This window comes from Elgaria multicarinata, chromosome 1, assembly GCF_023053635.1.
Source record: "Elgaria multicarinata webbii isolate HBS135686 ecotype San Diego chromosome 1, rElgMul1.1.pri, whole genome shotgun sequence".
Classification (NCBI taxonomy): Eukaryota; Metazoa; Chordata; class Lepidosauria; order Squamata; family Anguidae; genus Elgaria; species Elgaria multicarinata.
In genome coordinates, this window is record NC_086171.1 from 104,269,012 (window position 1) to 104,281,898 (window position 12,887).

Here is a 12,887-nt window from a genome sequence, read left to right on the forward strand (position 1 = left end):
AAAAACCCCTCTCTTTACTTATGTGCTGGTACAATCAGAGCGGCTCACTAAAACGTTAGGGTTCTTTGAGAGTATCAATGAACATGTGTACAGGGGCGATCCAGTTGACCTTGTTTACTTCCAAAAAGCTTTTGACAAAGACTCTGGAGCAAACGTAGCGGTCATAGAACAAGAGGAGAGGTCCTATTATGGATTAGAAACTGGTTAAAGAACAGAAAGAGTAGAAATAAATGGTCAGTTCTCTCAATCAGTCCCAACAAGTGTGGGTAATGGTCTGGGGGATTATGGCAGTTTTAGGCCAAAACAGCTTGAGGGCACCAGGTTGGAATCCAGCCAATAGGCACTCACCACACCTGTTTTTTCTTCAGTTCAATTTGGAATATGCCCCAAACATGCAGAACTGCTTATTCCTAGGAATAAGAGCATCTCTACAGTAAGGAAAAAACCTGCAATCTTATCAAGGTTTTTTTCCTTGGGTCTTTTCATGCTCACTATGGGTTGCTTTAGACAGTGAGCAACAGCAACCATGATTGATAATTGAAAATGTCTCTGGGCAATGTGAAAGGAATTAATCACATGGTTATTTTAACTACTAATTATCCCTGTGTGGGGTTTTTTATAGCAAGATTAAAGAAGGAAGGGTTGGGAGATGTCCTGGAGCTTGACAGCGTCATGTAAACAACCCATAAACTCCCATGAGTGGCCAGTCATTAGCATGCAATAAATAACTCATGTAGAGAAGCTCTCGGTTTCTTAACCTCAATGCTATACATTAGTTCTGTATCACAGTGCAACAAGATAAACTGCAGTGTAAATCTTTTTGTGTATGTCCCTGAGCAGTGAGGTGTTGTACAGGTAGCAGATGTGAGTTCAAAAGTATGGATGCATTTGATGTGTTTGTTTGTTTTGCCTTTAATGATAGCAGATGAGAAAGATCACAAGCAGGATTAGGACTGTGGAATGCATGGAGTGGGGTTTAACTCACACTGTCTATCAGAGAAGTCGTAGTGACAAACATCCTAATAATCTTAAAAGAGGCAGACTCCTCTGCAGAATCATTGTGGATAACGTTACCTATCCCCATCAAACAATGCTTTAAGTAAATTCCCATTCGTAGTAACCAAGATAGCCCAAGTTCTTAACAATAAAATGTACTTTGGTTTCTTCTACTGTTACTCAAGCAAGATGTGAATACAGTGGCCTTCAACAACCTCCTGCCCTCCCATGTGTCAGGATTCCCATTCCCATTATCCTGTCAAGATGGGAAGGGCTGCTATACAGTATTCATTTATTTGGGTTTTAGAGACCATGCAGAGAGGGGTTCATGTTCTTTGCTGTATCATTCCCACTTTCCTTCCTTGATGTTTCAGTGGAAAAGGAAATTACACTCTTGCAAAGGGAGTTGCCTTGTTGGATCAAGTTCTTGCAGATCTCAAGGTTTGGGAAAAGGTAATAGATTTCTATATGATTCACAGTGAACACTATTAATTATTATGATGTAATATTTATTTATATTTTCATTTATTGTAGTTCTATATTGCCCCATGGGGCAGATTAAAAACATGTTAAAAGTACATTTAAAAGAAACAGGAAAAAGGCAAGGAACCTCTCGTGCAAGCACTTGAGTCATTGCTGACTCCTAGAGGGACGCCTGCTTTCGCTGACGTTTTCTTGGCAGACTTTGTAGCGGGGTGGTTTGCCATTGCCTTCCCCAGTCGCGGTTGCCTTTCCCCCAGCTAGCTGGGTACTCATTTTACTGACCTTGGAAGGATGGAAGGCTGAGTCGACCTGAGCTGGCTGCCTGAGAACCAGCTTCCGCTGGGATCAAACACAGGCCGTGGGGAGAGTTTAAGCTGCAGTAACTGCCGCTTACCACTCTGCGCCACAAGAGGCTCTAAAAGAAACAAGGAGTAATAAAACTATGGCTGGTCATTAAGGGAAATCTTCCTGAAACAAGGACATTTTCAGGAGGCACTGGAAGAAATGCAAAGTTGGCACCTGCCTGTCCTCTAGAGGCAGGGAATTCCATAGGAGGGGGGCCACCACAGTGAAGGCTCTTCCCCTGGTGGACTCCCTTCCCCCCCCCCCACTTTATTGCAGTCATGGGAACCCTGAATTTGAGAGAATGAGCAACTGGGGAGGAGGGTGTATTTTTTTCGACCAAAATGCCCCTCCCCCCCAATTCCTTTCCCATTTGTGTGACAGGACACCAGACATCGACTGTAGCATCCCGTCTTTGGCAAAGGCTTCAGGAGATGTGCAGCGTGTGTTGTTGTTTTTTCCCTTTCAGATGTTGAACGAGGAGTTGGGGCAATACGGAGGGGATGTGCTCCTAGCGAGACAAGAGCCCTTCAAGACCGCTGCCAAGCTACAGAGGCAGTGGGTGGAGCTGGGAGTGGCTGTGCTTGGGCGCCACAAAGACCTCCATGGCAAGATGCCTCCTCAGCTGAAAATGCTGGAGGAAATCAACAAAAATACCAACAAGCTCTGTGAACAGCACCGAATAAGGACCAATGGGGAAAATGGTGAGAAATAGTTCAGCTTGCCCTATAATGCTGCCTTGGAAGCTCTTCAGAAGACACCATAAACCATGGCTTTAACCATGGTGGTTAATCCAGAAAGCCAGGCTGCGTACAGAAGACACCATAAACCATGGCTTTAACCAACGTGGTTAATCCAGAAAGCCAGGCTGCATACAGAAGACACCATAAACCATGGCTTTAACCATGGGCTTTCTGCTTTATTCGCTGTGGTTAAAGCCATGGTTTAAGGTGTCTTCTGAATGCAGCCTGGCTTTCTGGCTTAACCACCGTGATTAAAGCCATAGAATCATAGAATAGCAGAGTTGGAAGGGGCCTACAAGGCCATCGAGTCGAACCCCCTGCTCAGTGCAGGAATCCACCCTAAAGCATCCCTGACAGATGGTTGTCCTGCTGCCTCTTGAAGGCCTCTAGTGTGGGAGAACCCACAACCTCCCTAGGTAGAATCATAGAATCATAGAATAGTAGAGTTGGAAGGGGCCTACAGGGCCATCGAGTCCAACCCCCTGCTCAATGCAGGAATCCACCCTAAAGCATCCCTGACAGATGGTTGTCCTGCTGCCTCTTGAATGCCTCTAGTGTGGGAGAGCCCACAACCTCCCTAGGTAACTGATTCCATTGTCGTACTGCTCTAACAGTCAGGAATTTTTTCCTGATGTCCAGCTGGAATCTGGCTTCCAATAACGGGCTCAAGTTAAAGGAAGCCAGATTCCAGCTGGACATCAGGAAAAACTTCCTGACTGTTAGAGCAGTATGACAATGGAATGGCGAATAAAGCAGAAAGCCCATGGTTAAAGCCATGGTTTATGGTGTCTTCTGTATGCAGCCTGGCTTTCTGGATTAACCACCATGGTTAAAGCCATGGTTTAAGGTGTCTTCTGTACACAGCCATAGTTTAATAACAGTGTAGTCCTAAGTCTCTTGGAAGTCCCAGTTTGTACATTCAGCAGAATTAAGTAGCAAAGCCTTTTTCTGTACTGTAGCACTTCTGACTGTCACTTTCAACTGACCACAAACCTGATTGCTCAAAATAAACCATAAAATAAGTACAACAGGATAGGATGGAAAAAGGATGTTGGTTTGCATGTGTTAGTTAAAAAAGAAGAATCTATATTCATGAATATTGTGCAGCTCTGCTGCAATGAATGTAAAACTTGCATCAGAACCTAGATAGGTTAACCTGGAGGTTAAATATATAGCACAGATGCAGGTTGTGTCTTTAAAGCAACTAAAGAAAAGTTTTGTGTCACCTGCAGTATAGTTGACTCATGTAATCTTTGAATCCAACTTCTTTTTTTAAATGGCTAAATGGTGAAAGTGTGGAACAGCAGTAGCTGTTAGGTAGGAAACCCATCCTACTACTCAGGTTCAGGAACCAGCAGGAGTCCCAAGGGGCACAAAATTGGCCCTCATTTCCCAACAGAAGAGGCTGTGTGGATGAACAGCATCTATAATGAGGGAAGTTGGCTGCAGGCTGTTATGCGAGACAAGGGTTGGGACCTTGGTCCACAGCATATCCCATTACTGCTTTTGCAGAGTGGCCTTCCAGAAAAACTGCTTACCGAGAATGCTGTGTCTTTTAATGCCTTGGCTTGAAACAGGTGGCAGAGAATAGCAACTTGTAAACTCATTATGACTGATAAAATATTTGAATTTGACTACTGTTAAATTTTTATTAAGTCTTTTTATTTTCAAGTCTTATGCATTATTTGCTCATGGCCTTGACCTGCTGCATCATTTCTTGTTGATTTGTATTTTTTTATGTTCGCCAGGATCTGCCAGGATTTTAATAAGTTTGGTCAATAGTTTGGAAGACTGGTCATTCAAAATGCTAGCCAGCAAGCAGAAATCCGGTATGCATGAAGCTGAATGGATAAAATTTTTCCAATCTGTTTCTGATTGGCTGACCCAAATAGATGATCTGCTTAAGTTCATTGGTTCCACTGAGACTCCAGAGGAAAGAAAACATCGAACATTTAAGACTATCCCGTAAGATAAGATCATTTTCAGAGTATTGTTGTTGTAGTAGTTTAGAGCAGTGGTTCCCAATTGGTGGTCTGTGGACCCCAGGGGGTCCGCGTAACCCACCCAGGGGGTCCGTGGCACCATTCACATATTCACCATTCATTTCTGGAGTCCACTGATGATGAATTCCTACCAGAAGTAAAATATAACATCACTGAGCACTTGCATGATTTAGCGAGTATCTTCAGAGATTACTTCCCTGCACCTAATCCTGAAAACTCATGGAGAAGGAATCCTTTTGCATGTGGTGATGTACAACTAACAACTCTATCTGCGGAAGAGCAAGATGCACTTGTTGACGTGACTTGTGATGGTTCACTGAAATCATTTTTCAAAGAATATAGACTGGACCAATTCTGGGTGATAGTTTTTCCTGATTATAAGAAGTTAGGTAAAAAAGCTTTGAAACATCTAGTTCCCTTTTGTTCCACATATCTTTGTGAACAAACATTTTCAACATTTTGTTATACGAAGAACAAGCATAGAAATTGGCTTGATTTTGATCCAGATTTGAGATTAAAAGTAGGAAATATTGAACCGGATGTGGAAGGGATTGTTCGGGACAAAAAGAGGCATGATTTCTACCTTCACATTTAGGTTTAGTAGCTGCTCGACAGGTTGCAATTTGTTCATTTGTAAACTAGACGTTAGTAAAATTAAATTCGTCTTTATATTCCTCACTAAATCATTGACAATAAGGGGTAGCCCCTAATAAGCAAAGGATTTTAGGGATACTAAAAAAGGGGCTAATGGATAGCTCAGGAAAAACGGTATGGGAGACAGATTTGAAAGTACAAATAGGGCGACAGAGCTGGGAGGGACTGTAGAAACAAAGAGTGTTGAGAAGTATGTCAGTGAGAATAAAAGAGAATTATTTTAAAATTTTGTGGAGGTGGTACCTAACCCCGATTAGATTGAATAAGATAAATAATCAGCATTCAGCAAATTGTTGGAGAGGTTGTGGGGAAAAAGGAATGTATTTACATATGTGGTGGGAATGCAAATATGTACAAAGATTATGGAAGAAGGTGTTTTTTGAAATTGAAGAAATAGTGGGAATGAAAATAGAACAAACACCAAAAATTGCATTACTGTCACTATTTGAAGATTTAAAATGTGGAAAAGAAATTAAAGAATTGATATCGAGTTTGCTGACTGCAGCACGATTGATGGTAGCTAGGAACTGGAAGATTCAGGGGGAATATTCTATTGAAGAATGGTATAAAGAAGTTTGGGATATAGCTATTAATGATAAATTGACTTGTGATATTAAGTGGAGGAAAGGTATAACGAAAATAAATGAGTTTGAAGGAATTTGAAAACAGTTCCTAATATTTGTGTTTTCTAAGGGAAGTGGGAAACCGCCAGCGGAAGAAAGTATGAGATTTTGGAAGCAGGAATAGATCCCGAGGTGGAGGGTGCACTTATATGTTAAGAAAGATTATATTTGTAATGATAGGATAGGTTATAGTTAATATTTACTCAATATATATGTACTCAACATTTATTCAATGTATGTAGTATGTTGTGTTGTTGTTTCTTTTTTGTAAGATGTTTATTTTGTGTTTTAAAATAAAAAATAAAAAAAAGGGATACTAAAAAAACAGACCATAAAATTTGCGATATTTGTGATATTACCACTCAAAAATCACAAATTTTATGGTCTGTTTTTTTAGTATCCCTAAACCCCTTTGCTTATTAGGGGCTACCTCTTATTTTCTCCCAAAAAAATGCTTCGCGCAGGTAACTACCATAGCGATAACAATTTTTTCTAAAGTAGGGGGTCCATGGCTTGGCATTTGAAAAACAAGGGGTCCGCAGTACTTAGCTAATTGGGAACCACTGGTCTAGAGCACTTTCTCTTATCTGGATGAATATTATCTTCAGGTGGTGGAGCCATTTCCTTCTAAGTTATCAAGGGCATCTGATGTATGGGTGTTGAGACATTTAAATAGGTGCTAAGTATCATTGGGGGCCATAGCTCAGTCCCAGGTTTAAGCCCTGAATTGATAGAGTCCCCCGCCACCAGCTCAGCATTCTGCTGCCTCATTTCTATTGCATGTGTAGCCCAGATTGACCAGCTGGGATACATAATAAGTGGGACTCTGCCAAAGCTTACTCACAAGGGGTTAAAGAGCCTTTTTCCGATGTCTTGGCTGATGTGGCAGAAAGGAACTGAACGGCATAGGAGGCTGTCTTGAGATTGCCAGGGGACAGCTGCAAATCAACCACCTGTCCCCATTATATTGTATTAGTGAAGTCAGTCGATGGTTTACTGGTGTCATCAGCTATTGTCATTGCCAGGAAGAATTTCCACTGCAATTCTGCCATAGTTGCCAAAAGCTAAGGAGGTGATGTAGGTTTCACTGTGCTTCTTAGGACCAAACTAGACGTTACGCAGAGTTCAATGCTACTTTCCTCCACATTTTTTTTAAACAGACAGCAATCTTGGCAGACTGCAAATCTGGGTAGAGACAGGGCAGGCAGGGAAATGTTTCATAACCTCATCACCTCTGGTAGATCATAGAATAGTAGAGTTGGAAGGGGCCTATAAGGCGATTGAGTCCACTTCAAAATTGCCTTCTTTGAATGGCTTTTCTTTCTGTGGAAGAAAAGTTACCAGAACCCATGAGTGGGAAAGCAGTTTGGGGGGGGGGGATGCGATTGTGAGAAGACAGGTGGCAGGAAGAAAAGGGTTAAGCATACCTTCCGCCTACCACTCTTCTCCTCTCAACTCTGAAGAAAGAAACAGAACTGCGAGTCAGATCTACTTTGGCCCTTTAAAATTGTTCTTCTGGGTATACACTGGCTTGGCCAGTGTGTGGAATGTTCTCTTCACCAAAGAATTTGGGGGTTCTTTGAGCCCATTTTAATTATGATTTTGGAAGGTAGGATTCTTTGAAGTAGGCACTCAGGTGGCTTGACTGGCTGACCAACTTATTTCTCTTAAGGGTGGTACCCGAGAATCTGTTCAAGAAGATTCAGCAGTGGATTCTGACAACCACTAATTGTACGGAAAGAGAACACGTTCAGCTTACCCACGAAGTATGTATGTCATTGTTTCTGAGATTTCTAAGAAGAACATAAGAACAGCTGTGCTGGAGCAGACCAAAGGCCCATCTAGTCCAGCATTCTGTTTGCACAGTGTCCAACTAGATGCCCCAATGGGAAGCCCACAACCAGGACATGACCATAATAGCTCCTTCCTGCTTGTGTTCCCCAGCAACTGGTACTCTGAGGCATGCTGCCTCTGACACTGGATGTAACATATAGCTATCATGATGAGCAGCCATGGATAGCCCTTCTCCCCCAAGTGCCAGCATGGCTAATCATCAGGAATACTGGGCGTCGTCATTTCAAACATCTGGAAGCCACCAGGTTGGAGAAGGCTATCTTAGATTTTCAGTGGTTTAAGGCTTTGGTCCAATTGGTAGTTTATAACCCACAACTGAGTTGCAACCAGACTCACGATTGACACTGGTGCAATAACCATTTTTTTGGAGATAGGAAGAGACAAATGGAAGGGGAGAGAAAGGAGGAGGCTAGCTAGCTATAAGGTAAACTTTATTTATTTATTTATTTATTTATTTTTAATCTGCCCAGTAACCAATGTTCTCTGGGTGGATTACAAACCACTAAAAGTTTAAAACGCCATACAAACTGGTAAAAAATTAAAATACGAAACAAATAATTAAAGCATACAATACAATACAATACAAAAGAACAAATAGCACAGGAATTGATAAAACAGCCATACAAATCTAGAACTAGGTCTCTGAAATGCCTGGAAGAAGAAACAGGTCTTTGCCTGGAGCTGAAAGGATCGCAATGTAAGTGCCAGGCAAGCCTCTTTGGGGAGTTCATTCCGTAAGTGGGGTGCTACAGCTGAGAAGGTCCTCTCTCTTGTAGCCACCCACCTAGCTTCCCTTGGCAGGGGCACCTAGAGGAGGTCCTCCAAAAATGACCTAAGCAAGCTGTTGAGGGTAAAAAATTAAAAATGAATCTTGTTGCAGGTTAGGGATAAAGGTGGGTCTTGAATATGGAAAAGTTGAAGCCCGCTGCTTTAAGGCAAGGGATCTTCCTTTTCTCTTTCTAGATGTTGTCCAGAATGATGAGAAAAGTGAATAAGAGCTTCCGCAGTTTTGGACCATGACTAGATTCTCCCTTGTACAAGTGACCCATATGCATATTTACTCAGAAGTCACTCCCACATAAGCGTACATAGGGTTGCAGCCCTGGTGGTCATGTTGTGACCTTGGAATATAGCTTGGATCTCTCTTGTTTTCTGCTTTCTCCAGTCCACTGATTTCCACAATGTTCTGAGCAAGTGGATGGCGAACCTGTTGATCCACATGGTGCCAGACCACATCTCTCGTGAAACTCTCCCTTTGACCAACGCAGAAGCAGCAAGGCAGGCAGAGCATAAGATGTTAAACATTTTCAACTTGGAAGGAGAAGCCATGGGTCTAGCTGCAAAGCTGAGCAAATTCTCCTGTTATATGGTCAGGTATTGCTGATTTCTCTAAACCCAGTCTGCTTTATAAGATCTTCCTATTAGGTATGGATGAAACCTATGATGGAATAGCTGTAGGAGGTATTTCTTTCTTGGTACCAGACTTCTGGTAGGGTGCCATGCAGGGGATTCTAGAATTTGTGCAGGTGGGAGTGGCTAGTGGACTTTGTACCAATATTCTCAAGGACAAGATGGTAGCCCTGAATAGGATCCTAGATTGCAAGGTGAAGCTAGCCATCTCCACATTCAGAGGTTCTTGAGGGCTTCTGATGTTCTTAACCTGCCTAGGATTCAAAGATCCCAAGGGCTTGTGCTGACCTCATTCTGCATTAAACGGGTGCACCCACAGAGAATTGCTGGCACAAATTGGGATGTTAGGAGGATGTTGCAAGAGCTAGGGCAAAAGGTTGCCACATCTATTTTTCACTGGCTGCAAGAATGCATAGTTGTCACCTACCAATCCCTGGGAAAGACTCCTCCTTCAGGTGTTACTCAATGGGTAGCTTCCTCTGCACCATTCAGGCGTAATGAGAACCAGTGTAGTATAGTGATTAGAGTGTTGGACTGGGGCTGAGGTGATCTAGGTTCAAGTCCCCCACTAGCCATGAAGCTCACTGGGTGACTTTGGGCCAGTCACTAACTCTTAGCCTAACCTACTTCACAGGGTTGTTGTGAGGATATACTGGAGAGAAGAAGGGTTATGTAAGCCACCTTGGGATCCTTGCAAGAGGAGAAATGTGTGGTTTAAATTTAATAACAAATAAAAATAATAAATCATGTTTCGATGGAAGAAAACTGCAAGGTTTCTTACCCATCTTGGGCATCCTTGCCATTTTTTACCAAGTGTTAATAAGAGTTTTGTTTTTACCTCAGCAAATAGTGCCTTATGCAATGCTGTGAAGTGGTGTCATTTGTTATCCCCCCAATGTGTGGAGAGCGGGGGGGGGGGGGGGCTTGTCTAAGACTACCTTGCGAGTTCATCAAGAAGTGAGATTTGAAACAACAAATATTTCCCGGCTGGCCTACAGTTGTCTTGCGTTTTGCATTGGCAAATATCAAATCAACATGGCAGACACAACCAGAAGGGAATTGGCTGACTCATATTAAAGTGATATTGATATGACTTAACACATTGTTGCAGGTTGGTTGACATTTTCTATTTCCTCAGCTGTTGCAAGGAGATGGTTGCATCAATGACACGTAAGAAACTGGCTACCTTTGAACCCAATGCGGATTATGAATTGCAACAGTTGGAGAAGATCAAAGTAAGACCAAATGCTCTTTCCTGCCTTTCTATAATCTTAATTCATCCTATCTTTATGTGGTTTGAAGTCTGTTGTACAGTCACGGGATAAACACCCACCCACCTCTGATTCTGTGTTAATCCACACCTGCACTTTTATGGAGGATAAAAGCTCCCTCCATAAATGCGTAGGGGTGGATTAACACAGAATCAGAGAGGTGTGTGTTTATCTGGGCGAATGGTTTGAGGGAGGAAATCATAAAAAATCAACTGACGAAGCAATCTCATTCAAACTTGGTATGCCTAAACCCTACTTAAGAGCTATCATGGCTCCAAGTTTCATTTCTTATCGTTAAAGCATTTTGGTTACGTCCATCACATCGGCTGATGGGTCTGGGATTTTCTGCGGTTACCTACAATGTTGTTGATTGTTTCATCGGGACGTTGGCTGGGAAGAATGGGTACAGTAATCCTATGTTGTTAAGTGTTATCCCATGATGTCATGTGAGTACTGTGCTGCAAAACCACATACCAGGAATGGCGAGTGTGTGATAAATCACTGGTGTGATGGAGATCTCCATGTAAGAGGCTCTATTTGAGCAATAAATTTATTGCTTTTCTTTCTCTTCTGGTGTTTGGTTGCTTCTCTTTTATCTTTCCAGATAGAGTGCCTGGATTGGATCGAAATCTGCAACCTTCTCCTGTCTGAAATGAAGACCTCTCCTACCACATTAATCAGCAAAGATGAGCTGGTCAGCCTGTTTGGCTTAGAGGTATTGAAAGAATTAACCGGGCGGGGAAAGCTTGGTATTTACATTGATGACACTGTTGTTTTCCATTAAGATATCAATATATGTAATTATTTTTGGTTTACCCAGGGGAACATGTTAATATTTTTTTTTTAATTTTTTTTAAAATTTTATTTAATAACGATAAGGAACAAAGAAAAAAAACTACTAAATACAATAATCTAATAATAATAACAACAACAACAACAACAACAACAACAACAACAACAACAATAATAATAATAACCATAATAAAAATGATAATAATAAAAGGTGCAACCCACCCCCTGGGACCATTATTCTCCACTCCAAATTATAACACATCTTGTGACAGTTTACACCCTTTCCCTTTTCCTAATACAAATTTGACAAATGGTTTCCAAATCTCCTCAAAATCGTTCCACTTTAATATTCCTTTCTTAACTTTCATACACCTCGCTAGCCTATCATTAATAGCAATATCCCAGACTTCTTTATACTATTCTTCTATTTTATATTCTCTTTGTTCTTTCCAATTCCTAGCAATTATCAGTCTAGCTGCTGTTAGTAAATTAGTTATTAATTCTTTACTATTTTGCGTACATTGGACCCCTTCATATATTGATAACAATGCTATCTTTGGGCCAATTTCTACCTTCCATCCCATTATTTCATTTGTTTCTTTAAATACCATTTCCCAAAACTTCTGAATATTTTTACAATCCCACCACATGAAAATACGTACCTATTTCCTGACACCCTCTCCAACAATTTACTGAATATTTCTTATTTATCTGGTGTAATCTTACTGGTGTCAAATACCACCTCCATACTAATTTGTAGTACTTTTCTTTTATTCTTGGCGACATACTCTTTAATATACGTTGACTCCATATCTTCCCCCACTCTTGACCACTTAACTGTCCTACCATATCTTGGTCCCATATCATTTTAATATGTTCTTGTTGCTTTTCCATGCTCATTAGTATCTTATACACCACACTCATTATACCCCTACCAACTAACTTTCCATTTTTGTTTTCTCTTTGTAAAATCAACCTTTCCATTTCTGTACACTCCCTACACTCTATATTTTCCTCTTTCCACTTTTTTGTCCATTGTTCTAGTTGTGGTACCTCCATCCAAGCATTTCGCCTCTCTCTTACTAACTCTTTTATTTTGTCTTTGTCCATTTCCTTCATCCAATTCTACCCTTGGGGGGGTGACAACCCGCGGTATCCGGCAACCTCCAGTCCCCACTCCCGGTCAGTCTTCTCTCTTCTCACTTCTCTGCATTCCCTACAGCATTCCCAGCTCTGTTGTCCTATTTGTACATTCAAGTCTGTCTCCCAGACCATTTTACCTGAACTATCCATCAAGCCTTTCTCCACCAATATTCTATATATTTCACTCATTAACCCTTTTGATGCTGTTCTTTTTCCCTTATCACTTTCTTTCTTAACTATTAATTCCTCAAACTTCGTCAATTCTCTACAATCTACATTTTTTCTTACCCACTTTTTAGTCCACTGTTCTAATTGCCAATAATTTAACGAAGTTAATTTTTTATCTTTTAAAACCTCTTCCAAATCCTCTCTCGTATTCATTTCTCTTAACCATTCCCTTAATTTCATTTTATTTTTTTCTATTAAAACTTTACTTAATCTACTCTTTAATTCCTCCGCAAAATTCTTTAGCATTATTACCGGTGATAGAGGTGAGTTGCTCGGGAGCAACTCCCCTTTATATTTACTCCAAATTTCCCAGTGAAACCTCAAGAGCGGGTTACCTATACTTTC

At 41.2% G+C, this 12,887-nt stretch overlaps 1 protein-coding gene across 1 annotated transcript in view; it reads left to right on the top strand.

Moving 5' to 3' along the window:
- The window catches only part of AXDND1 (axonemal dynein light chain domain containing 1), a 66,119-nt gene that overhangs the window by 28,764 nt on the left and 24,468 nt on the right, over nucleotides 1-12,887 (top strand). The window contains exons 14-20 of the mRNA XM_063134197.1: nucleotides 1,371-1,449; nucleotides 2,291-2,525; nucleotides 4,313-4,529; nucleotides 7,517-7,610; nucleotides 8,864-9,072; nucleotides 10,247-10,343; nucleotides 10,984-11,094. Coding sequence (XP_062990267.1) covers nucleotides 1,371-1,449; nucleotides 2,291-2,525; nucleotides 4,313-4,529; nucleotides 7,517-7,610; nucleotides 8,864-9,072; nucleotides 10,247-10,343; nucleotides 10,984-11,094 — 1,042 coding nt within the window. The remainder of the gene's footprint in view (nucleotides 1-1,370; nucleotides 1,450-2,290; nucleotides 2,526-4,312; nucleotides 4,530-7,516; nucleotides 7,611-8,863; nucleotides 9,073-10,246; nucleotides 10,344-10,983; nucleotides 11,095-12,887) is intronic.